Raw genomic sequence first — 27,691 nt, 5'->3', positions numbered from 1 at the left:
GTATTTGCCCTGTATAGTTTGGGCAAGAGGGCAGGGCATCACGTGGCCTGCGAGTTAAGAGCAGCAGAACTGCTGCTTAACCATTGAGATAGCAAGAACAGGACATCAACACCTGCTTAACCAATAACCGCCCTAAGTGGATAATGTTAGTAGGTGCCAAGTGTAGCATGCCAGTTTTCAGAGTCATATTTACTGGAACGCTAGCTCAGAACGCACAACTATGCTGCTTAATCTATTCATTTTTCTTCTTTCGCTCTGTGCGTCCCACTGAACAGCCAACTAGCGGCAGAGTGCACATAAGAACATTGGTTTCTTTTGGCTGGAACAGAATATTATTAAATTTCTTAGAGTTTATCGGTTTAAACTGAAAAGTTCAACCCCTATATATATGTAGGGAAGCTCATAAAACTTTGTCAAGGTTCTCGCTCTTAAAATGTTCCCTGTAGGAAAAAGTTGCGTTTCGCATATGCTTTGGCAAGGCACTTCAATATAAGACTGACTTTGTGAAATATAACATTGACCACCACAGACATTGCACAGCACAAAAGTGTCTCTATTTGGCCTCCGTCGAAGTGAGGCAAGGACGTGTTCCTATTCCTCAGGCTCAGGACGGTAGTCTGTTCGTCAGATGTTCATCAAGACATGGTCCCCCTCCCCTTTCCTGTTGTAGATACCCTGCTGGCCAAGTAGCCAAGGCATGCTAACGTAAGTTCTTCACCTTGTCTGAATAGCCAGCATGCCATCACACGGAGCAAAAAGCCACTCAAACCACTCGCAAGCCGCTTGCAAATCATTTATTGCAACGGATGAGCTTGACCACTGATACGAGAACACAAATGGTCATCTCGGCTTTCTTCACTTTCTTCATCGGTTCACCATGAAAAGTTTACAAGGCATTGGCGCACATTCTACTCTGTACATATATATATATATAGATCTGTATACACAGCGGAAATGTATAAATATATGGCTATGTATTTATAGACACGCACATAAACCCTTCTTCATCGTTCCATTGCCACCAAACAAGCCAGCCTTTTGTCTAAACATACACCACCGTGAAATAACTGAAAAAAAGAACAAACAGCCACCTAAGCATTACTAAGAATTGTACTGACAAGCAAACCTGACAGATGCGAAATGGTTGCTGGGCATACCACTTTCATGCTGCCTAAAATGAACTTGAACAAAAGATCCTGCAACAAGCAAGTTGCTAATAGCCGCGCGTGTCCAGAACTGCAAAAGCTGGTAGGTGCGCAGTTCTACAAGCATTAAGGAGACAACGCAGCTAACATCTTTCGACATTGCTGCACTGAAGATTTCCCACAAAAAAAGCAACCCAAAACCCTACAATGCCCGAGACTGCCTTCGAGTGGTCCTTTGCGCAACATTTGAACCACATAAGCTGTCATTACTCAGCTAGCCAAAATGAGCTAATTGAGTTATGGCCTGCTGTGCCCAAATGTTTGTCCTTAGTGACGTCAGGCAAAAAAGCTTCTGAAATACCACAGGCAAGGCCTTAACCAACATGATAAAAAAAATGCGCTGAACTGTTGAAATTGCAGCTGCCTTGTCATATATATCATTTCCCAAGGGTTTGACAAAGCTGGACAGTCTTATGGCAACAATGCAATGTGAAGGCAGCAAATTCAGCATGGTGGATGAACGCACACCGGGGCCACCTAAAACATGCACACTGTGACCAGAGAAAATTTTAAAAAATGGCACCCAATTTACATCACTGTAATAGTTATTTCGCCTGCCTAAATCTCCTTCATCCATACAAATGAGCACCGCTGTCGAAAAACATGAGCAAAGGATGGCAATGACGGACTCTTACTAGATTTCTTTTTACGCATACATAGCACTCGGGTCAATTCCAATTGCAACAACCAAAACAGGTGATTAACGTAACAGGCTACTGCGACACGAATTTCGCCTAAATTCCGCTGAATGCTTGTCTTGGCACATGCTGCCAAAAAAAAAAAAAAACACTTCTGGCAGCATGCACACTGCGTGCGCGTGCATGCAAACCTTCGTGTCAGCAGACCTGCCTGGATGCACACTATGTACAGAGCAATGGAACATGAAGATGAGTGGTTGGGAAACTGGGACGGAATGAATGAAGTATGATACACTGAACCTAAACAGGGTAAGCAAAGTTGAAGGAAAGCTTCAAACACTCATGGCACAAGGAGCTGCCCAAGAACCAAACCTAACCCGCATTTCGCTCTTTCCTCTGCCTCGCCTTCAGGAGAGGAAAGAGACTTGTCACGTTGCAAAGATGCCCACTTTGCATAGATACTCCTTTTTGTCGTAGCTCCCTGCCCCAGAGAGCAATGCAGCGGAACATTTGAAAAGCAGCTTGCAGCTAGAAATCACCAGAATGGCTTTTGTTACACTTCAGTTACAATACACCTTTCGAGGAGTGAAATCCTGCTCACATTTCCTGTAGGGGCTCACAGCCGCACAGTTGGAGTGCTAAAATTAAGCGGTCAGAAGAGTTTCACGTTCCGAGAAACAAGTAGAAGCTGCAAGTGAACTCTTTCTCCTCATGACACAAAGTAGCCAGCAGCAATAACCGCTGCAAGCTCACTTCAGTTCAAACAATTCCACTGCAGTGCTCTCAGGAAGGCAGAGATTGTGCTCAAGTGCACAGCGACGATGATCTGCTAAATAGAGCAGGGAAGACAGAGATTGAGCCTCAAAAAACAATAATAAATGGAATAAGCATTAGTCCTTTCTTTACGTTCCGGCCCTCCCTGCAATGGCAAGAACATCGTGGGCAACTTCTCCTGTCAACCCAAATATGACTGAAAATGTTCGCAGAATGTTGACCTGCCCTCGCACAATAGAAGAGACAGAAGATGACCGGTGGTAAAATTTTTTTTTTTTTTAAATGAAGAAGGCCTTTATCAATGCGATTTTGCGGTCTTTGGCCGACCTCGTGCAAAATTCCACAAGCAGCAGCGAGAATTCTGCAAGCAGTAAGACACTTGCCCTGCAGCCGTTTGCAGTGCTAGCACCGTCACCTTACTGGCAGCATCCCAAGCTTGTGAAAAAGCCTGCTCATGGAATTTCCAGCAAGGCACCACATGACATGTCCGCAATGACACATTTCGCCTTTCACTTTGGCCAGCGTGAGGTCTCGTTAACTGAAAAAACCTAACACCAAAAAGGAGGCAGCCGGAATGAAAGAGGCAAAACTGAAGCAAGCAAATGCTTTGAAAGACACAGGCCTGCCCCCAGTGGGCAGCCCAGCGTTGTTTCTACTTTGTGCAGCGAGAGTGCGCCGCTGCCAGCTCCTAATCTACGCAGTCTATTTACATCAGCCCGCAGGGCTCTTTGCTATGAACAAGAGGGCGATAGCCATGGCAAGTGTCGCGTGAGCTGCCCAAGCAGCCCCGTGACATCAAGACACAAGAAGGAAGATAAAGACCAGACACACAGTGGCACTGACTGCTAGTCAATCTTCACCTTTCAAGTGATCGCAAACTTCCAAGTGAGGTCAGTTAAACATCAGTGCCATTGTGCACAGTCTTCATTCTTGTGTGCTGTGCTAGTTCCAGCTGGCACGTTGAACCGACTAGCCCAACAGTCTACGATGGCCCCGTGACTGTTAAGTCAGCCGTTTCTGTTGTACCTAAGTAGACTCAAGCTGCGAGGCACCCAGATGGCCACGCACCACTAAGAAACCACAGCACTGGCTCTGCCCCAGGTGATCTGCCTGATTTGACCTGGTGGGTTCAGAGGGCAACACCCATTAATGAAGTGGTGCTGCAGGCTCTCCCTCTCACAGCCCATTCATGGCTGAACATCTGTGGCACAAGAACAGTTTTGGCTGATACCTCATCATCCACCAAACACGAGGCAGGGCAGAAAAGCAACAAGAAATCACCAGGTATTTAAGTGCTCATTCTGCTGCGACCACTAAGACGAGTGCACATAAGCCCTGGCAGCCTGGGAATAATGTGACAAATTGCATTAGGAAATAAGCTTCATATAAAAAAAAGATTATCACAATGACAAAAAATACTGACAACATAAAGTATTTGCCATAAATGACGCTGCACCAGCCGAGCATTTTCGCTGGATGTTATGCTAACAAGCAGCAACCAAGCTTGTTTGGACACTTCACCTGCCCTCGATGACGATGCAATTTTCGCAGACCGCGGCACTTGCAGACACGAATATTGCCCTCCATGCAAAAGATGCACCAAACCTTCATTGACCAACACCCCAACAAGCAGCCTTTCCCAGTCCAGAAAACACCTTCAAAGCACACAGCCATGACAGCAAAGGAAGACTGGCGCAAGAATATGCACACACAATTCAATCGGCACAGTCACAGCAGACTACAAGAGACGGGACAGACCAGCAACGCACCTTCACACAGCCCCAGTGGAAGTTCACATATAAAACACTGAAGCACACCACATTCACTTGCACTGGAAGGTGAAAAGAAAAATGGCACACAATTCAAACGCAGCACCTAACCAAGCAGCTGGGTGAGAATAGTACAGAGCTAGCATCGCTTTGTTCCCGATGCCTTATAACCTCAAAATTTAATTTTCTGCAAAGAACATTGAGTGAACGACTGAGTGTTGCTAAAAAAAGGGGGGGGGGTCTCTGCAAACAGCATGATGCATCCTTTCAAATTAAGTACTGCTCTGCAATTCTTGTGCAAATGCCACGAAAGAAATGGTGCTCTATCACAGCGACATAAACAACTTGCAATGGCACAAAATAGTTTGCTTACAGCTTGAAATCATCACTAAGCCCAAACACAAAAGAGATACGGTTCCTCTTGAAGCGCAGCTAGATAAGAGTGATAACAAATTTAACAATTCCTGGCAGTGCTCCGTCAATAAGTGGAACCAGTAATCCTTCCGCAGCTAGTAAGTATGGCATCATATGGACACAAAGCGCTTGGAAAGACAGCAAAGAGGAATGTTCTGTGCATGTGTGTGCCTTTTTCTTTGATCCCATTTTTTCTTAGTCCCCCCTTTTGTCCACAAAGGAAGTTGAAACAGCCTTGCAAGGAAGCAAGGTGAAGCCATTGCCCCCAAACCAGCTCACAATGCAGTGGAATGGAATGGTAGCACCTGCTACCATTTCTGTGGCCAATACGGCAGCTACTTTCTCCGTGTCTGGTCACTGTGCACGTCAGCTTCAAGTGGGGCGGAGACAATCAATACAAAATAGGAAACATAAGGCAGCTTTACCAGAGGTCTTGCACACCTGCTCAAGTTCATGCCACATGATTAGCCTTCATGGAGTGGTGTCTATGAACTCACTTTAAGCTGACCAGAGATAGCGTATGGGTGGATGAGAAGAACGTCGTGAGCGCCACCTGGCAAGGTGCTGGGCGTGCCCCCTGGCTACAAAAAATAGAACTAAAACAGTGAAAAAAAAATTTTTAGCTGTGCAACAAAATTTTTGCTAGCCATGTCATAATAGAGTAAAAACAGCAATAACAATGGATGAAAAGAGGAAGGACTAACAGGAAGTTTGCATGCTGGATTGAGTGGTTTGCCACGCTGCTTTGCACAATGCTTGGTCTGCATGCGGGTGTAACAGAGGCGCCAGTCTACTCACATGGGGCGCGAGAACACTGCTAAAACTCCCACAGCCCGCACATGGAAAAACAAGGTCATCCTCCAAAGCTTTACTTTCACTCTGCATCCTGTCAAACCCATAAAAAAAAATTCATAAAACAAAAAAATGTGTGGCCCCTGAAAAGAAACGTGAAACCAAATTTTAACAACAGATTGGGAATTCAGTGGAATTCCTATCACTGCATCGCAAGAAAAAAACATCACAAAATTTATAACTTCCAGAAAGTCTCCTTTAAAATATACTGAACCTTTGCAAAATAATTCCCAACAAGAACCAAAATAACTCTTGAAGTAAATTAAATTTCTTATGTTACAATGTAGATGTGGTTTGTTCACACAGTCTACGGAACTACTGCAAACCTTCAGGCTGGAAAAGAAGCTGCCTACCGTCTGTGCTCCCATTTCTCTGTGTGGGATTCTCAGTGTTTACAGGCGATGTCTAGAAAAATCTGCCTGCACATGAAATCACACTTTATTGTCACGAGCAACAGTGCAAAGGTCACCAAATAGAAAATAGGAAGGCCGAAAAGAAGGCATGGGAACAAGCAAAAAAAAAAAAAAGAGGGGAGGTCTGTGTCAATGAGGGAGCACTGCTGAAAAGGTCGAGCGGGGAGGAGGGGCCATCGCACACAAAGCACAGTCGCCAAAACTAAGACTGCAACCTGTTACATCACGTGCTAGCAACTTTGCTGCAACGCAGGCAGAAAGTGACAGGACATACAGCTGAGGTCAGGGAATTTGGGAAGAACATGAGAGGGCTAGGAAATCAGGAGGACCAGGAGTGTGGAGCTAAAGGAAGCCACTGACTGAAGGCATTGCCATGGCGGGAAAGACATTAAGGAGAGGGATAGGAAAGCTGCAAAGGATAAAAAAGAATAAGTGCATATAGAAAGGAGTGAGCAAAGCTGCTGCCTCTACCCTAAGACCCAAAAAAATCAACACAGCTTCGTAGAAAGGCACTACAGAGACCTGACAAGCAGAGAAAAATCACTAGAAGCAGCATGCTATGCCAGCTCCATCTCGACGCACAGTGGATGTCAACTGGACAGCAGGGGTTGCTGCCCACTGCTCAAAGACAAGAAGTAAAAAACGGAAAGACACTACTACTAAGAGCAGGGAACGAGTGTCCTCCTCCCCTCTGGACAATGAAAAGCAGGGCGGTCTGTAGACAAGAAATCTGTCCACTGGTCATGAAAGGTCAGGGTGCAACCTTTGACCCTTTCGAGGTCAGCCTGTGCCGCCGTCGTACGTGCTGGTCAGGTGCAGTGCTGCCCACACCTGTTGTTCCTTTCCCTTTCCCGTCTGCAGCCTGAGGACAGTCTGTTGGTGGTGGCAGGGGTGCTGGTCCCCTCCTCCTCACTCTCCCTCCAAAGGGGTCATCATCCTGCCCAGTGAGCCTCCTCCCTCTGCCCGCAAAGGTGAGGTCGCCAGGCTTCTTCCACGGCTCAAGCACCCGTTCACTGTTGGGAGAGAAAGACGGCGTGAGTTGGCAGTCAGCGGATGACCATCATCAAGCTTTGAAACGATCTCAAAAGGATGCTAAAGACAATGTTATAGACCATGCATATGACTCAAAATAGGGTTCACAGCCACAGCTGCACGGATCCACGTGTGGCAGCTTGACGTGTACTTCGCTTCTGTGCAATTTCCTGGCTTACAACTGCATCGCTTCCAATAAATGTTACATATTTGATAGCATGCGATGCTAGCCTAACAGTCTGGTCCGACTTAGTTCATCTCTTTAATGTCCCTTTAAATGGCAACTACGGAGTTTTTTTCCACATTTCAAATCAATCACACTGCATCCTTTAAGAGTACCCTTTCTTTGGTACAACATAACAGCAAACTGAAACACTTTTGACCCAACTATGACATCATGGTATGCCAACTTATGATGTCACAGATAATGTCTCAAAAGTTCTTGTGTGCATGTAAATTTACTGGCTAAACTGGAGGCTATAAGAGACAGCTGGGACATTGTTTCTCTAAATAAACCAAAAACAAGTGCGAAATTTTGTCCTGAAAGAGCATAACAGTGTCACACACAAGGTTGTCCGTAGAAATTGCCTTGATTCAGGCCACGAAATAGAAAACTTTACAATTCTTTTGGACTGCAACAAGACGTCGCCCGGCTGCGGAATCCGACACAAATGACCAAATCTCTGCGGGGAACTCACCCTGGAAGTTTCAGTAAAATCAGTGGAGGCATAAAAAACATCGAAGTTGCCCTTTCCGGTAATGTCGTCCTAACAAAGCCAATCAACGATGAAATCAAACTCCTGGTAATGACAGAGCTGGCTGTATTACATTTTTTTCTCGTCTCAAAGCTACAGTCACCCAGAAAATGTGCCTGGCCCTCTACACACAACGAAAGACTCATCGCTGCTTATGCACAAACTAAACCAGATTTCTGGAAGAGATGATTACAGTTAAACCTCGATATAACGAAGTCGTAAAAATCGGCACTTTACTTCGTTATAATGAAATTTCGTTGCATCGAAATTTCGTACCTAGCATGCGGAAACATTACCAAATCACTTGCCAGTTGTAAGCACTCATCCTTTATTTTCTCTGAAAGTAATCAGTGACTTTCTTTTGCGTCTGCTTTGCAATCAGAGATGGCCTCACACTGCGTTCATAGGCCCACAAGGATTGCATTGCATCTTGCTGCCCAATCGAACTCGCGTGGCGCCGCAGAACATCAATTGCGTCAAGCACTTCGCGGCTGCTCGGGGCATCGTCGTCTTCAGCATCGATATCGCTGCCTGGGTCCTCCTGCATGCTTCCTAGCACATCCTGCACGATGGAGTCGTCGGTAACTTCCTCGGTGGCAACGACGCAAGAGTCTGCGTAGAGGAAGTCTTCCAGAGCGACACCGTCAGGAACGGCCCTGTCACTCTCCAGGCACCTCCATGCTTCTTCAAGGCCGGCTTGATCGCCTTCCTCGCCATCGAACGGAGCCCTTTCATTAGCCTCCGTGCTGTTATTGTCTTCGGAGGCACTCGCTGCTGCTGCCACGCTGTTCTCAAACCCAGTTTTCCGGAAGCAGTTCTTGATAATTTCCTTTGATGTCGCCTTCCACGATGCGGAAAACATCTCTAAGGCTTGAAAAATATCCACCTTAGTGGGGCGTTTTAAGCGGAGATTGAGCAGCAGCTTGTCGATCAACCGGCGATGATACGCACACTTCACGCTGTTGACGACTCCTTGGTCGAGCGGCTGAAGCAGCGACGTGCAGTTCGGTGGAAAAAACCGTAGCTCGACATTGGTAAGCTCTAAGTCGTCGACGTGATGGGCGGAACAATTGTCCACTAAGAGGCACACGCTGCGGCCGCCATTCTTCATATCCTTGTCGAACGCCCGGAGCCAGTCACGGAAGATGTCGCGGGACATCCACGCTTTCGTGTTAGAAGTGTACTCCACTTCCAGCTTCCGAGCGTTTCTGAAGCACTGCGGCTTCTTGCTCTTGCCAATCACAAGCGGCACTCTCTTATCACTGCCATCCATGTTGGTGCACAGCAGAGCAGTTATGCGCAGTTTACTCTGTTTGCCACCATGGCAGCGATCACCTTTCAGTGTTAGCGTCCGATTCGGTAGCATCTGATAAAAAAATCCAGTTTCGTCCGCGTTGTAAACGTCCGATGGCTGGTATCGCGTCAGTATTGCTGGCATTTCCTTCTCCAGCCAACTAGCGGCTTCAGGCGCGTCAGCCGACATTGACTCCCCGCACAGCAGCCGTCCGACGATCCCGTACCGGGCCTTAAAACGGTGGAGCCAACCACTGCTTGCCTTGAATGAATCCTTCTCGAGCAGGCAACCGAAATCCTTTGCTTTTTGCTGCAAAATTGCGCCACTTACCGGCACATTCTGCGCTCTGGCGTCCATGAACCAGGCGAACACAGCCTTATCTACGTCGATACGTAGCAGGCTTCAATCGCTTACGTTGGGCGCTCGTTCCACACTTCACTGAGCTGAGGATAGACTCCTTGGCTTTCAAAATTGTTGAAAGCGTACTCATGGATATGCTGAATCGAGCCGCTACGTCCTTCTTCTTTTCGTCTTTCGAAACTGCGTCCAGAATCGCCTCTTTTTGCTCAAACAAAAGGGCTTTCCGCTTGCCACTCATGGCGGCGACGCACGCGGGCATACACGAGGGCAACCAAAGCAATGCCTGCGATGTATCCAGCACGTGTGGTAGCAGCGAGTGAACAACGCGGACAAAGGAGTACGGCGGCGATGGCGGCCGCGCAAGTGCGCAAGCAATCACATGGGTTGGCAGATCCAATGAGAGACGGGCGTGTAAGCTGACGCATGCACAGCAAAGAAGCCTGGGAGGAGTGGGGGGGGGAGAGGAGTGCGCTCGCCGGCGACCGAGCAAAAAAAAAAATAAAGACGAGCCCGGACGGGGGGAAGAGAGAGAATTGCTCTCTCTCTCTCCCGCTTGCTGGGAGCGAATTCCACGCGCCCCATGAGGCCCATCCGCGTGGGTTACCGAAGTCACTCACGCTAGCACCGCTTTCCCCGCGGCCGTCATCGTCACGGCGACATTTTCCTTCCGGGTAAATTTTTTTAGGATACGAGACTTCGTTGTAATGAAATTGCAGCAATATTACTTCGTTATGTCGAGGCAAAATATACATGGTTTCCAATGGGGAATAAGTTGAACATGCCTTGTAACTTCGTTATATTGAGGATTTCGTTATATTGAAGTTCGTTATATCGAGGTTTAACTGTATACGGCTGTGCGGCTTCCTTGTCCACCAAGTAGACCAGGGGCCGTGTTCTATACCGATTCATTACCCGATTCATTCTTTTGCCCCCTCTATAATTGGCAGCTGCAGCCTATAGCTCCAGGGCCAGTTGCTAACCAACAACATCATTCACCAGCTCTGGCAGCAAAGGCGGGACTGACAGCTAGCAAAGAAGTAAAAGAATAGAATACAGCCTGAAAGCCCCTTCCCCACAAGAGAACCCCCTCTCACCTGTCCCCTGCCAGCAGGTGGCTTGCCCCCCGCTGCAATGCCACCGTAGGGGAACTTCTTTTTGTCGGCCGGCTTGAGAATCTGCAGGGAAATACAAGGACCGCCAGCGTCAACCGCAGTACAGTGCACGTGCTAAGGCGCGCACATACACACGTGCAAACCACAACAGTCCCGAGAGCATACTGCTTACAAGGGGTTCTTCAGCGAGCAGTCCTCTTTGGCCCTCACAGGTTACTTCACTTTCCTCCTTTTCGTTCACAAACATTCAGGAAAGCCAAGCCAGAATGAAGTGCTTTTAGAAGCAAAGAGCGAAATTAAGGGATATCGTTTCCCAAATGCTAGCAGCTGCTAGGCCTCACTGCATCTCATGCGGCACCTGCAATCTGGCAAGGCTGTTGCCGCTTGTTTAATACAACCTGCAAAAATGCATTTCACAAACGTTCACAATTTTTGTCACAAACTCTCACAAGTTCTATGAAATTTTGATCTTCACCCCATGGCACAGCAGCGCAGCATTTTTGTTTGTACGTGATCACTTTTAAAGTCTTTGGCAATTTCGACAGCCAACACCACGTTTTCAATGTCAGAGGCCATACCCACTTATAATAAGGCGACAAAAGTTGGCTGAGCAAAGAAAATGTCAGGCTTGTCCAGATGTTTCATGAATGTCACCTTAGGTAGCAGTTGCTAGTTTTAGGAAACAAGGTATGCGCAACAGTTCTGCCAATAGTGTTTGCGATGTCACTGCAATGTCGCACAATGCACCGTCTCCACCCATGCAGCCAGATTTCAGTGTCATTCAACCATTTCCTGCAGTTTTGAAACTGCTTCGCTCTCTCTATTAAAAAGTGGCCTGTTGAATGAAGGTCTAAACATAATATGATCATCAACTCGAAGCCTCCAAAAATTTCCGAAGCTGCCCTTCAAAAGCCCATTCATCAATACTCCAGGAGACAGAAGAGGGAAACAGGAAACGCGGGTACAATTTACTGGCAGACCGATGGAGAATATGGGCTCACAAAACAACGCAAGCACCCAAAGTCGCAGAAAAACACAGGCAGGTAACAAACATTCAAAGCAAGCACCTAGAGAGCCTGCAGCAGAAGTGGTCAGGCACAGTAAGAATGAGTAGCGCTTCCAGGGGGATGCCTCACATTGTCTACAAATGCCACTAGTAATGTTGGTCACCACTATCGGGACCGGGCCACACAATCCGAACAAGCATCATTCTAAACAGAAAGGAGTAAAAATGGAGTAAGCAGTCCTCTCGTGCACTCCCTCGTGCAAAAGAGAGTGCACTAGAAGACAGCTTACTCCTTTCTTACTCCCATATAGGCGTATTTGTCCTCACAGTGTAGATAAGCACAACACAGCTGCACCCAACTGCTTCTGAATGAAATTCACACAAGCCTCGTTTACATGAACCCGACAGTGACGGGTCGAGTCAGGGAACTGAGTTGGGCAAGGTCAGCCCAACTCGACGACTGCATGTTTACATGAACTCGATTTTAGCTAAAGTCGAGACCGGTTCAATTCCAGCGACATCAAGCGTCAAAGCAATGGGAGAGGGCAGTGGCAGCCTCCAAGATTGTGGCACGGCACCGCTGTGTCAGAGGCACAACGGTGCAAGCGAAAAACAGGTTCACATTTATCACCTCCCCTCCCACTTAACAGATTCTTCGACTCGATCCGGTTTACATGCTATCTGCCATTGGGGTCGAGCGAGTCAACCCACCCCCCCGCAGCGGAGTTCACTGGCCTCACTCCCTCGACTCCCGGACCCAACTCCGCGGTGTTTACATGAAACAAGTAACCAGTTCTCAACTCAACCCAATCACGTAAATGACCCTACCGTCTTCACCCTAATCGCCAACAAAGCTGTGCATCCCAGCATCACTGAGAGCATTAAAGAAAGGTCTGGCAGTCACCACCACATAACATGATAGTCGGGCTAGTTGCATTCAAGTGACACTTGAAACTACACCAAGTCAGTATCCATGCCCATTTGCTTAGACTTGCTGCCAATGCTTTTCGGGTGCTGGTAAGCTGCTTTCCAGGGAACAAGATCAGCGGAGCCGGGTTTGTGGCCAATTTCATGGCCCTAGAGAAAGCTTGACAGGAACACGCAATCGTGGATGCAGCCAGGAAGAAGCTTGACACCTGCCCCGGTTTTTGTAAGCAATGACTGGCCTCACGCCGTTCAGTCACTGGCAAAGCACACGGTAACACTAACCCTGCGTCGAAGGTACAAGTTTTCATACAGGACAGCTACCTTTTCCACGCACTGCACCAAAGTGGACTTCGCTACATGCACCCCGACAAGCTTTAGCGTTTTTTTTTCTTAGGTGCCACCAAAATGTTTTATTGTGAAGACCACAACTGGTAGCACCTGCAAGTAGCATGTTTTTTTTTTTTTTTTCCAAGTGGGCTGCAATTTTTTTTCACCCTCAAACCATCACAAATCCTGCACAGCCGCAATCCTGCCACATCTATCACATGTACTCTAATCTGTTGGATGCATTCTGTTGTGCTGCATCAACCCTTAAGAATTGCAGCACAACCTATATTTTGCCTAACTCAGTCTTTCTCACTACCACTGTTTCATTAACAGAATGGGCAGAGAAAAAAGAATGCATTAGAACCTCAATGATGCATTCCTGGCTCATACACTCAAAACAATGACAATTAAAATATCCCACAGAGACACCGTTATTCCTCAGGTCAATATTTTCACATACGCTTTTCCGACAAAGTATGTTCATAAGTTCGCAAAATTCTGGTTGTACAACGACAACTGGCCACCGTCACCACAAGACTGTGGTGACGGTGGCCATTGGCCGCTCGTCAGCCGCCAGGCCGAGCTCAGCTGCATATCATTTTGAATGCTGATTGATGTATCGCCAGTCAATTCTTTTTTCTGGATCCAGTGCGAGTTTCCGTTTCTTCAGTCCGTATATTTCTCCTGTCTTCCACTGCTCCAAAGGTGCTGTTCACCACTACCCTCACATGATGTTCGCTGTGCAGTGAGGCCTCTACACATGCAATGGTGCCACTTGCAAGACGGTTTCACTGCTACCACATCACACCGTGAGGGAGGCCGTGGAGGCCCATACCATATTTAAGCAGGTCTCCGACGGTCAGCAAGCGTTTGTCAGAACTTTGGCGAAATTCAGCATCACTGCTACATGGTTTTCATCAACGCAAATGATCATGCCAAGTTTTTCTCACAAGTTAATTTGCTATGATTCGAATGGTATTGGGCAGTTATTTTGGGGGCACTTTCAACCTTTAGATAAACAGGGCATTTTTTCTACTCCCTTGAAGTCTGAATCAATAAGATTTAACTGTACTAGCACCCTTGCTATCACCAGACCGAATATGTTTAGAGATTCCTTTCTCTCTAAGGAAAACAGAGATCTACCAGTGCCAGAAGCTTCAGACCATGAGAAAATGCGAACCTCACAGAGCAGAAACGGGAGGTCACAACGCCTGGTCTGGTCTGTGCGTTAATGGTCCATAGATGCGCGTCGAAAAAGCAGAGTTTTCCGAGTAATTTTTCAGTTTTGAGTTTTTGCCTGTAAAATTATCTTTGGGCATTCAGCTACAACTCCCGAAAAGATCAAGGCAAAATTCGATCGCGAAATTAGTAAAAAGTCTATTTTATTCAACCACGGTGGCTCGAGAAAGTGCTGCTTTTCGCGCAAATCGTCTACTTTCGAACGCCTGCATCTCGAAAACGGCGCGTTGCCCGCCATTGCCGTTTGCTGGGAGAGGTTGAGTAAGCCTTTTTCTCGTAGACAGCGCCTCCTGCAGTTTCGTATCTGGCTGAAAATAATAAGAAAAACACGTTTTTCGCGCACGCTTCAAGCGTCGCTACTGGTCACGTGGGGCTCTAGCGAAGCCGCCATTGGCCCGGACTGATGCGATGCTGTGGCGAAGCCTACCTCCTGGCCTTTCCTGCTCTTGCTTTGTACACGGCTAGTCCGGCGTTTCAATCGATCTCTGCGGCCTTTTAGCATTTGTTCATTCGCGATGAACGACTCGCAAAAGCGCGATTTCCGAGTTCGAAAGGCTCGTACGAACAAACCGTACCGAGGACGCCGTCGCAAACTTCACCGGAAAACGGCAACGAAAAGAAGTCACCCGACGCCAGCTAGCCCTAGCCAGGCGAACGGGCACTCGGACGAGATCGACGCCGCGGTGGAATTTGTGAGCGCCTCGGAGGTGAAGATTGGACTCTTCAAAGAAGATAAAGCAGCGTGCGGTCGACATTCTGCGAGTGCTGCGATATGCGAAATAGGCGCGCTTACGGCGCTAGTAAGCGGCGCTGCTTGCCCTACGTGCCGTGCCTGTACCCTTGCGGTACGCGAACCGGCGGAAAAGCGAAAGGGGCTTTCAGCGTTTCTTGAGCTGCACTGTGAAAATAGTGAGTGCCCAGCATCGGTTCTTTCTGCTGCGCACACCTCGAGCCGCGTTGTGCCCAGTGAATCTGCGGATGGTGCCAGCGGAAATCGGGACTATGTGAGTGGGAGCTCTCGTGACAGCTTCGCCGTGAATGTGAAACTGGTGGTGGCTGCGCGCGCGATTGGCATCGGGCATGAACAGTTATCGCGATTTTGTGCTATTCTTGGCCTGCCAAACCCATTGCACCACAAGAACTTTACTGCGATCGGCAAGAAAGTTCATCTTGCGGCCATGAAAGCCGTGGCAGAAAACATGGAGAAGGCGAGGGCTTTCACGAGAGAGATGGTGGATGACTCAGATATTGCCGTCATGTTTGATGGCACATGGCAAAAACGGGGTCACAAGAGCCATAATGGAGTTGGCACCGCTGTGTCAGTCGACAGTGGTTTGTGCCTCGATTTTGAGGTCCTGTCGAACTTCTGCCTTGCTTGCAGTCGGCACCAAGACCTTGGAAGTGAGGAGGAGGAAATCTGGAAGGCGTTCCATGGCCCTGTTTGTGAGAAGAACACTGAATGCTCCTCCCACGCCATGGAAACAGAGGCAGCAGTGCATATATGGCAGCGGACCTCCTCGCAGAAAACCCCACTGCGCTTTACCAAATTTCTTAGTGATGGGGACAGTAAAGCTTTTAGTGCTGTGTGTCAGGCTAAAGTGTACGGCGAAACCTCCATCGTGAAGGAGGATTGCACAAACCATGTGGCCAAGCGCCTAGGCACTGCTCTTAGGAAGTTGGCGACACCTCTTCCACGTGGTGAGAAGTTGAAAGATACACAGATACAAAAGTTGCAGAACTACTACAGGATAGCAATCACAAGCAACCGGGGTAATGTACAAGAAATGTATCGTGCCATTTGGGCATCATATTTTCACTCATGTTCGACTAATAACGCTGGTAGCCACAAGTTCTGCCCGGAAGGAGTGGAATCATGGTGCAAGCACCGACGGGCCGAAGCGCTGGAACAGCCTGCACCGGACCACACCCCGCTTCTGACAAAGGCACAGGGGCTAGCTCTGCTGCCCATATATAAGCGCCTCACTGAGGAAAAGCTGCTCACCCGCTGCTTACAGGGGAAGACCCAAAATGCAGCAGAGTCCCTGAATAGTAAAATCTGGCTGCTCTGCCCAAAAACCAGGTTCGCTTCCAGGACTGCTGTGGAAACAGCAACTGCCATTGCTGTTCTATGGTATAACAGCGGACATACAAGCTTTGAGAAAGTGCTTCAGGAGCTTGGTGTGCTGCCACCAGAAGAGCTTGTTGTCTTAGGTAATTCCCGGGACCAGAGAAGAGTAAAAAAAATGTCACTCCGCCAAACTGCAGAAGCTCGAGCGCATCGCCGTAATATGGTGAAGAGAGCACGCCTCACAGACTCTGTTAGAGAAAATTTTGAGGGGTCAACTTATGGGCCAGGGGAGTTCTGATGAACATTGCAGTGTTCTCTGCATATTTCTCTATTTTCTGATGAAGTTTCATGTGCTTTTGTGAAGTTTATGAAAAATACAGATGTTTGAAACTTTCAAATGCAGTTTTCTCCATTTGCAGTTTTCAGCATTTTCTACGTTTCGTGCAACAAATTTCAAGTACTTCCAATAGTCAGATTTGGATGAAATTTTGCACACAGCCTCTTCAAAGTGTATAGAATGTTATTATCTATCTGGTTATAAAATATCTGTTCAACATTTTTTTAAAAAAAATCAGAATGTTGACTCATGGTGCCCAAAATATACACTTTGGTGTTTCTGAATTTTTTTTACAATTATGGGCTAAAATGAATAAATTTGAAGTAGATTTGAACATACTACATTACTAAAGCAACACAATGAGCTATTGCAAGCTGCTCAGAACATAAATTTAATTATCAAAAAAGTGTGCACAAAAGACCCTATATTATGCTTGTGTGAACCCATTTACATAAAGACTAAAAAATGTATGCTGAAACTAAATACATATTTGGAATCAGCATTAAAAACTCTATCAGTGGCCAAACTTTCATAACCTTGGGTTCATTATTTAAAAAAAAGTGTTTTCGAGGAGCATCTCCCCTTAAGGTGGACAGTGAAGTTTGTGCCTGCCCCCAATGTTGGTGAACGTAGCATGGTGAAAGACAGTGTGCATGCCCAATCCGTTTACCACCTAGAAAGGTGAACGTCGGAGCAGGTGGCAATAAGCGGATTAAAATTATGCACGGCCTTCCTCCGTGTGCGAGCCAGGTGTGGACCTCACGAAGCATAAGTGGGATGCGACAAGAAACCCGGTGTTGTGTGTATCGACCTTTAACGGCCAACTCCAGGGGTTTTTTTTTGAGCATCATGAGTTGATAATTGCATCACACTCCTTAGTGTACCCTCACTCCGGTACAAAAAACTGTTTTTCAAAATACCAAGCAGAAGTATTTGAAAATATAAACGAGCAAACCGAAACTGGGTTTCGACCAAACGATGACGTGACGTCGCCAGTAGAAAACTTATCTTGTACGCATTGATTGGCTAAACTGGCGACTAAGTGAAAGCATAGGTTGTTACACTAAAATGTCGTTGACACATTTATTTTAAACTTAAAAAAAAAGACTTATCACAAAAAATGTAGGATCCAAACTCAATTTTGAAGAATGTAAATGTTGAATGAGGCACAAAGGCACTTATTGACATATTCACTTCATAAAAATGTCAATCAGCATTCTGAAGGGCAAGGTGTGAGCAGCTCTTCTTCTAATGCTTAAAAAATTCAGTCTGCATTTGTGTTCTTCTTGGTGGGGAAACTCTGCAACACATCCGGTCTGTTTACGGCAATGGCAAAATTAGCGGTCTCGGCCGCGATTAAAAGATGCTTCGCCCTCTTGCACGAATGCGCTCTGGGGAAGCCACCGCGCAAATAACTGTCGCAGCATTTTTGAAAACGTGAAAACATAGCGAAAAAAAGACATGGACAACACAGATGTAGATGGGACAGGCCCTAAGTGGGAGTTAGCACTTATCCCATCTACATCTGTGTCATCCATGAGACTTTTGCGTCATGTTTTCAAAAGACTGTCACCAACTAGCCTAAACCAAGGTACTGTTGCATCAAAGGATGCCGCAGCATGCTCAGCGTTTCGCAGACCCATACTGCTTGCACCTAAGTGCATTCAAGTAGTTCTCAGATGCTTCTCCTCTTTGCTCTAAGGCACTCAGAAGAAGCCGCTGTGTTCCTCCTCTTTATGCTGCGTCCTCGTGGGAACGGCCCGCTCGTATGTAAACGCACTTTTTTTTTTTTGTGCGTGTGCTTCGCCCCTTTGCACAAAGGCACTGCAGTGAAGCCACCATAGTGAATGACTGCCGCTGCATTTTAGTTCTTCCATGGCTGTGCTCCCAGGTTTGGCCCACTCGTATGCTTGCACAAAGGCAGTTCATTGCTAACATATTATACGACCAAGATTTGTCGAAATTTCAAATGTAGTAGCCGACAAATCATGTAACCCAGAAACGTATTAACCGGGATAAATATAGTGTAACTTTATGGGACATTATTATTGCCCATGATTTTGAGTGTACGAATGAGAAGCGTATCAAAGAGGTTTCACTGTATTTGTCTGAAATGACCAAAAGCCAGCTTGAAGTTCTATCCTTCAGCAAATGCAGAACAAATAACGACAGCCATCAGTCCATGGTGATAGTAATGCGGCTGTGCTCTTTGTAGCGGACCGCCGCTGCGTAGATCGCACGGTGGAGCCAGTGACACCACACATGCAAGATTGCCCACAGAAATCTCTTCAATTGAGGTCACGAAATGGGAAACTTTAAAATTCATTAACACCACCCTGCTGTGAAACTTCACACAAAGAACCAGAAAACTGTGGAGGACATACTGTGGAAGTTTCAGCCAAATCAGAGGAGGCAAAAAAAAAAATTGGTTGGGCTTTAACGTAGTTAAACTCAGTAGACGTGCAAAAGCACGTGTTTAGCCTGGTCGGCTAAACTCATGCTTTTGCACGTCACATGCTTTTGCGGAGTCATCGACACATCAGGCGACAATATTAGACTAAGGATAAGCTCTGATCAAGGTTAAGCTGATCTGATCTGTTCAAGCCACAGATGGAAGTTGATGAAGATGACAACGTGCAATGCGCATTGCAGTTGCATTTTAACACGAGGCGTGATGGCTGCAGCAACAGCATGGTGCTCTCATGCAGTGGCCAGTGAAGCTGATCTGTTTGTGCTGCCACGGGTTTGAAGCTGAGTCACAACAATGTTTATTTTATTTCTCCACGGGTTATTACTATGCTAGCTTGGCCAATGTCACCCTCAAGGACACCCTGCCATTGGCTGCAGCTGGTGCAACGCTCCTCCAAACTAACACATATGTTATTACGAGGATGCACAGTATATTTTTGTTTTAACTGCGTGAAGTAGTGCTTTCACACCAAAAAATGTGGAGACACCCTTTAACGCAACAGTAGTGGCTGCTGCAATTTGTGTGGTGTAGGTCGGATGGGGGAGGTGGTGGAGGGGCGGTCGGAGGCGAGCTTACAGTAAAACCTCGACCAAAATCAAGGACATAATGTCCAATAGATTTGCGGTATATTTTTCCCAATCAATACATTCCCAGAAAACACAACTTCCCAGCTACTACGTTTAAAATTTCTACAAATTGTGATCGTATACTGTTTTCAAGAGCGTTAGCTCTTACTCATCACGTTTAGAGATTTCGTGGGGTCTGCTACCATCCTGAGATCACAGCGCCATCTGTGGCAGCAACTACTCATCACGTTTCGAGATTTCATGGGGTCTCCTACCATCCTGAGACAGCGCCATCTGTGGCAGCAACTAGAAAACAGCACATCTCGCACTGAGACTTGTAGCGCCATCTACAATAATAGCATTGTAGAAACACGTGCCAACGATGATGTCATAGTCCAATATGGTGGAACTATGTGAGTTTGATGTCAGGGGACGAAACAGCGGCATAGTTTCGGTTTCTCGAATCCAAGATGGCAGCCATTAAAATTAGTTGTGCCCAACCATCCCTTCGCCCCGCCTCCCCCTCGCCAAAAAATATCCGATAACGGGTAGGCCTGTTACGGGACCGATATATATGTATACATTCTTTCCACTATATATACTCCGACAGCAAGGGGCACCCATCCACGGACAGTTGTGTACCGAATTTGGTAGGCAAATAAAACCCTATGGGTTGTGGTGTGGAAATAAAACCACAATTAAATAATACGTAAACACTGTATACATGCAATTACTAATTGAAGCGTTACCACATCGCACCACAAGCCGAATTCTAGGCCCACCTTGACCCCCCAAACGAAGCAAATTCCGTTTGGGACATATCTTGAGGGGGTGTAACTCGACAATGGGTAGACGTCCATCGTAATTTCTCTGATAGATGGTGCTAGGCGTCGATCATGCGCAGCCGAGCATGGTGGCAATCCACTGCATTCCGTTTCTCAAGACGAGCGGCATGTTCTTCGCTTCCTTTATCTAGTAAGCCAGACAGCTAACGCTCGTTACTTCAACATCTTCCAGACGATGGCGGCCTTTTCTGACCAGCCACATTTGTGCAAACATACAAGTGGGCCGAACGAGAGAGCACGCGACATGTTTTTTTTGCGGCAGTCACCCGCTGCGGTGGCTGCTCTGCAGTGCCTCGATGCAACGAGGCGAAGCATCACAATCACCACCACCATTTTTTACTATTTCTATAAACTGTCACCACTGTAAAAATAAAGTTCAATGTTTTTTGGTGTCATCATATGTCATACATATCAAAACATTTTGAGTTAGAAAATATTTAGCAAAATAAAAAGTACCTTATCTTGTTCCTGAAGAAATTTCAGTCGAGAAACTACCTTGAAAGCAGATTTTGGCTATGCAGTTTGGAAATGATAGTTTTCCTAACGGTTTTGTTTTCCGAAAAAGTGAAAACTGCGAAAAATGAGCTCAAAGATTTCAGAACAATTTTGTTTTTCTTTTTTTTTCAACCTCTTTTGCCTTGTTCTTGTACTGTCCTACGTATTAGGACAGTACAGGCCTTTCTTCTTTAGTTTTTCATTAGTGGCCTTGCATATTTTCGATAAAAGGTCTTCTGTGACTAAAAAACACGAAAACAAAGTTTCTATGTGGGAATTCACTTCACGCTCGGTTTGTTGCCCGCTCTGCGGCCACGTCTTGAGAAGAGCGTTCATAGACGCCTTCAACAGCAAATGCGTACCATCGCCTCATGAAAATAAATTTCTTCTTTTCTACTGCTCAGATAACAACCAAACTTGGCGAGAACATTCTTCATTAAGCCAGTAATCCAAAACAAGACAAACTTAACAATTTCTTTGCAAAAATCGGCATTTTAGCCCCGCATCGCCTCTTAAAAAGCAGGAAGACTGCAACAATCGGCCGCAGCAATGGCTTTCCCACAGTACTTGGGTGCAAAGAGGCGAAGCATCCCAAAATAACAAGGAAGAGATCCTAGTTTCGTCCCTACCGACGGCGGACGGGACGAGTTATGAATTTCCTTCCACGCTAACGACAGTGTGAACGCGGACTGAATTCAGCGAGCACTGGAATAGGGTCTGTTCAGCTGTTGTGCCAAGAAATGCCAATCAACATTTTTATATAGTGAAATTGTCAATAAATGTATTTTTACCTCATTCAACAGTTACATTTCTCGAAATCAGGTGGCTCGGATCGTACGTTTTCCCGGATAATATGCTTTTTCCAGCAATTAAGAAAACATATCAATGAGGTTTTACTGTATTCCTGCAAGTTCCCTTTTTTGGCATTCACAACCATTATTGCTCAGGGAAACAGACTCTGTCCCTGCTCACACAGTTTACATCAGGAGGCAAGGGGGCGTGCACTGCAGCGTGCTAGGACAGAATTGGTTCGTGGCATGACCTGCAGCCACATTGCTCATTCTGGTATCGGCAACGTGAAGTGTGGTTCGGACTTGACAAAAGTGTGACCATTTGTAAATGGAAGATGCCAAAATTCGTGATTTCTCAAGCCGGTTTTCTTAGGAACGTAATTGTTTTATTTTTACGAATTTTTTGCGCTGTTCATTTATTCAGACCACTTTTCAGGTTTCATCGAGCACTAAAAATTTATCAGCGACCGTGCTCAATGAGGTTCCACTGCACGTACTGTTTTAACTTTACCAATGAGAACGACGTGCTTCCCAGCATAAGACAGCAGTAGTGAGGCTGACCCCCTCTCTCACCCACCTGGAAGGAGCACATGAGAGTCTCGTCGACGCTCATCATGGCCCCGGCGTTGTCGAACTCGCCACAGTAGTTGGGCGCCGAGAAGAGCGTGACCAGCTGTCGCTTGGCAAAGAACTCATATCCGTCCTCGACCACCTGGTGTGCCCGGCAAATGAGGTCCAGGTCGTGCTTGTGCAGGAACTTGGCCACCACGTCGGCACCGAACGTGAAGGAGACACCGCGATCGTTCTCACCCCAGCCCATGATGTCCTTGTCGGGGTCTGACCACAGCAGGTCGCATAGCAGGCCCTGGTCCGGCACATCTGTTGGGCGCATTATCCGCCGCACCTGCTCCATCGACTGTAGGTCCGGGCTCAGGCCTGTAAACAGCGATACGAATCACCTGTGAGTTGTGACTGGGGATGTTTCCTTGAAAGGAGTGACAATGAAGACAATGCATGCCTCCTCCACCATGGGTTCGCATTAAGTTTCTCAATAGCTGAGGCATGAAAGCAAGCCTATAGCTGAGCCTACTTCTTTGTGTGTGTCTCTTTCTAGAAGCCATTACCATCATCATCAGTCTACAGCAGGACAAAGGCTTCTCCTGATGACTTCTGACAAGGTCTATCCTCTGCCAGCAGCAGCCACCCTATCCCAGAGAATCTCCTAATATCATCAATCACTGACCTCTTGTTGCTCTTGCACCTAATCTGTTATCTATACACGTTATCAGGTATTCACATTAGGCGTCTTATTCAGTCCATCACCCATTTCAGATAGATTACCATTAACATTACAGCAGACAACATATAAGAGAAACGGACAAAATGAATTCCCAATAAGTAATAGACCATGCAACATTTCTCTTTTTTTAATGACTCACTGTTTAAAAAAAAGTGCACCTAGTAACAAATGTTTACCATGTTCTCCAATTCAGGCTAACTTTTGCAGTAACCACGGGCCATGGTGGCTTCACGCAGTAGTACTTGCCAAGTGTCCATGCAGCTCTCTCAAGTTAAAATCTAAGAAAGCTGCCCTATGTTTTCCTGAGGCAAAAATTTTTGAGCCAACCTTGCCTGTTCCCTATACAAAAACATAGCCAAATGCTCAACAGCAAGATCAACCACTGTGCCGACAAAACTGGCCATCAAGAGCTGACCCTACAGCCACGTCACAGCAGCATGGATGCTTACCTCCATGCATGCAGAAAATTTTCTCATCCACTATGGCAGCCACAGGTAAGCAGTTGAAGCAATCTGTGAACGTCTTCCACAACTTGATGTTGTACCTCCTCTTGCACTCATCGTAGAAGCCATAGATGCGGTTGATGGAGGCACACTCGTGGTTCCCACGCAGGATGAAGAAGTTCTCAGGGTACTTGATTTTGTAAGCCAGCAGCAGGCTGATGGTCTCAAGGGAGTGCCGGCCCCGGTCCACGTAGTCGCCCAAGAAGAGGTAGTTGCTCTCAGGCGGAAAGCCGCCATACTCGAACAGCCGCAGCAGGTCGTAGTACTGGCCATGCGTGTCACCACAGATCTTGAGGGGCGCCTCTAGCTCAAGCAAGATCGGCTGCGACAGGAACACCTCGCGGCCCTTCAGGCACAGGCCCCGGATCTCGTTCTCCGACAGCTGCACGTTCTTGCCCGGCCGTGAACCTCTCACTGCGTGCGAGCACGAGCAGGCAAACACATGGGCAATATTTGTCACGTCAAGGCAGTCCACACTGACACACGCACACAAGGTTGTTTGGATGAGTGTGTACTTTCAGAACAAAAATTAAATATGTAAACAAACGCTAAATTTAAAAACCCCACAGCACTGCACGAGTGCAGTCAGACAGAGCTGTGCTGTTGGAAGACATCGCTCGAGCCTTCAAAAACATTTCCCTCAAGGACAAGTCAATTAAACCGGAATCTTGCTACCCGACTTCATGGCTATGGAATTCAGCTTCTTTGCCCCCAAGGTCATGGGACTAAATCCCCGTCAAGGAGGCAAAGCACAAAAGGCACCCAGTGCTGTGCCAGGTCAGTGCATATTGTTGCGGGAAAGAAAATATTTAGTTATTTACAGAAGCGAAGGGAACAGCTGCGAGCGGCACCGAGAACACAGCCAGAACTTCGTTGTCGTCTCCACCCACTTTTTCAATTGCTCAATGTCGTCGTCTACCCGCAATATTGAGGAACCTCAGGTGGTTGAAATAAAGCTGTCGATTAAAACATTTCTCATGGCTCAAGTGCAGCTGTGACGTTAAAACTCTGCATACAATACCATACTATACAACATCATACCATCAAATCTTGCTCAGTTTACAGCAGAATGCGCCACATTCACACAGAGCATGGTAAGCGGTATTCTTTCAGAAACAGCATATTTTTTTATGAAACCAAATACTGCACGCAATCAGTGAATATCGTGGATGGACAAGCTAATAGCAGTGCCACTCCACACACGCTGCCTACACTGCTACTGCCTACACGAATACCATCATACAGGTTAAGTGGAACATTATATGCAAACTACTAGCTCCAACTAATTGTCAACTGAATCTTACTACACATAATCAATTGTGACAAACAAAGCAACCCAACAACAAAATGGAAAAATTACAACTTAATGCAACTCAAAGGTGCATTCACATCTCCTCAAAAGGCATACACAACAAGGTGACACCGCTGAACTTATTGAGCAAAAGCAGCACCGAGAGTTCTTTTTTAACTCGCCCAGTCTTTCAACTCCTCCCACATATCGAGTTGCTATAACAGCACATTCTTGCACGGGGTTCAAGCTCTGTGACAGGCCGTGAACAAAAAAAAACCCAAATTCGCTGCACCCCGCCAAGGCCGGCTGTCCTGCATTCCTTCAGAGGTTGTGACGCAGGCCAAGGAACGCAAAAGCCAGGAACGGCCATGCCCCCGGTGAACGTGCAGAGCACACGCGTGCGCACGCAATGCTGAGACTGTTTTGGCGGCGGTCCAAACAAGCCCAAAATATCCTCAAGATGACCTCCGCTGCTTTTTTGCTTTCCCTTAGTTCCTTGACTGGTCACTGCATAGCAGGGTTTTTACAATGCAACAGTACAGAACGTCGGTGCACTCTGCAGACACGAAAACAGCACTGCCCCCTTCTGCAGCTGCATGACCGTTCCACTACTCTGTGCAAGTGCTTCACATCAAGACACAACACAATTCTCCAATTATGTGCTAGAAAAGGACTTGTTAGTGCTTTCCAAAACCAGCTTCAAAAGAGATCTAGTAAATGGCACCCTTCACTGGGAGCCCTCTTAAAGTTCTGGTGCATTACACAAGCTTTTTTGACGTTCAGCATGGCATAATTTCACTGCAAATTGTTAAGAAAGAGGCTTCTGCAGGGTGCAAAAGACATCTCATTAACGCTCGGTTCAAGTTAACCTCGAAAGTTCCCACTTTTTACATACTGTAAGCGAAATTATGCATGAGCAAGACAGAGGTTAGCCAAGTAATGTCACCAGTAATGTAACGTGTCTCTGCCGAGTTCAAGTGAATTTCCTTAGCATGTGAGGCACACTGGACTGAGACAACAGATAAGCAGAACAGAACCAGTCACAAAATTTGCAACAAGAGTTGAAGCTGCCTTAACCTAACCGACTATGGTTCACCGAGGTTGTGCGTACAGTTTCTGCACAGTTTCCACCCATGGTGCAAACACTGTTTCTGGCTACACACTGTCTCCCAGTTCGTGGACACTAAAGTGCAGCCTACACGCAGCTCGCACTGGCAAATCTTGGGGCACAACCATCAAAGCACCCGACACACAACACAGGTGTGCAACTGGCTTGTGCTCATCACCTTGGTGATGCCAGGTGTATGATGGGGAAAGTGCCAGCCAATCATGCACTCTTCTACTGCGAGAGCAACTTTGAACAAGTTGGCCCCCGACTTGCTGTGCAATCTGTAGCTTCGGATTCAGTGGAAACAGATTATGTGACGCTGGACAGTGCTCTTGCCATGATCCTTGCAAGCATAAAAGATAGATAAAGGCACTTCCCACAAATGTAACAATTGGTGAAAGGAAGTAAAGTATGGCATATGGGATTCAATGTCTGAAAGCTGCACCTTAGTATGAGGGGAAACTGTACTGGAGAGCTGTGGGTTAATTTAGATCACATGGGTTTCTTTTCATATAGACTGACGCCACACAGCTTGCACTGCATTTTGACCACCATCGAAACGCCACCACTGCAGCAGAGATTTTGATCTCACAAAGTCATGTTCAGCAGCAGAATACTTCCACCACTCAGTAATCACGGTGGATATGATGAATTGGTCATAGTCCCAGAAAAAGAAAAGGAATTCACTGAACTAGTGCATTCCAGAAAAAAAAATTGCATTAAATGTTCACCACTCAGTACCCTTTTAAAGGTATTTTCACTGCCAGCGATATGAAATAAAAGCACAACTGTGCAGAGGCTTCACTGACATTTGATTCCCTTGTGCCGGAACCACGTGCATCGTTGTGTGGGTTGGCAAGTTGGGGCAGAGTGGCGAGGGATTATTGATGGATACAACTCCCTAGACTGTGGCTACTGCGGTGGCTCAGTGCTTATAGTGCTTGGCTTCTGATCCAGAAGACGCAGGCTCGATCCCGGCCACGTTGGTCGAAATTCGATGGAGGTGAAATGCTGCTGGGGGCCCGTGTACTGTACGATGTCGGTGCATGTTAAAGAACCCCAGGTGGTCAAAATGAACCCGGAGTTATGGCGTCCCTCATAGCCTGAGTCACTTTGTGACGTTATGCCCCCCAAACCTAGACTGTGGCCACTTGCGACAAAGCTCCGATTCTGATAATAAACCACTACTTTAAAAATCAACAAACAACATCCTGCCAATCATTCATCCCACGGAAATTATTCCAAGCTTGGTACACAAAACAGTACAGGCAGCTACCACGTGTGAATGCTACACACCACAGGGTTGGATGGGATGCATGGGGGATGAGGTTAGTAGGCTGAAAGGAACCGTGGACCGAATTTCACTTCCCAAAGTCACACAAATTTTATGTCCGGTTTTGTTTTGCTTTCGAAGCAAATAATCCACAATTTATGCGTAAAGTCCACTTGAGCTGGAATCCTCGATCAGGGTGCCCACAGAAATGCACTGCAGCAGGAAATTAAAATTACTCCACTACGTCACGGGGTACCCTTTCGCAGTGTTCACTGCAGCAAATAAAATTGTACAGATAAAAGCCAGTGCCGACAGCAACCATGCACAATGAAAACCACACAGATGGGGCAGCCAGGTTAAACCTGTGGTCACAGGCAGGAGAAGTCAATTATTTGGTTCTTAAGTGTTGTGCAGTGTTTCAAGAAAAATTCATGATGAGTGTGCAACCATGTGTTATAAAGGAAAAAAAAAAAGAATCTGTTCACAAAAACAAATGGAGGATGCCAAGTAAGTGGATAGGACTGCAT

At 46.7% G+C, this 27,691-nt stretch overlaps 1 protein-coding gene and 1 pseudogene across 1 annotated transcript in view; one reads left to right on the top strand and one right to left on the bottom strand.

Annotated features, from left to right (window-relative positions):
• Positions 1-777: 777 nt before the first annotated feature.
• Positions 778-27,691, bottom strand: part of LOC144121951 (serine/threonine-protein phosphatase alpha-2 isoform) — a 28,795-nt gene continuing 1,881 nt past the window's right edge. Inside the window, exons 2-5 of the mRNA XM_077655422.1 lie at positions 23,439-23,906; positions 22,267-22,625; positions 10,601-10,681; positions 778-7,078 (exon numbers count right to left, since the gene is read on the bottom strand). Of these exons, the coding sequence (XP_077511548.1) occupies positions 7,076-7,078; positions 10,601-10,681; positions 22,267-22,625; positions 23,439-23,906 (911 nt within the window). The 3' untranslated portion in view covers positions 778-7,075. The remainder of the gene's footprint in view (positions 7,079-10,600; positions 10,682-22,266; positions 22,626-23,438; positions 23,907-27,691) is intronic.
• LOC144121947 (uncharacterized) lies at positions 14,150-16,391 on the top strand (annotated as a pseudogene).

This window comes from Amblyomma americanum, chromosome 2, assembly GCF_052857255.1.
Source record: "Amblyomma americanum isolate KBUSLIRL-KWMA chromosome 2, ASM5285725v1, whole genome shotgun sequence".
In the NCBI taxonomy this organism is placed as follows: Eukaryota; Metazoa; Arthropoda; class Arachnida; order Ixodida; family Ixodidae; genus Amblyomma; species Amblyomma americanum.
This window is presented reverse-complemented; position numbering and strand designations above follow the sequence as displayed.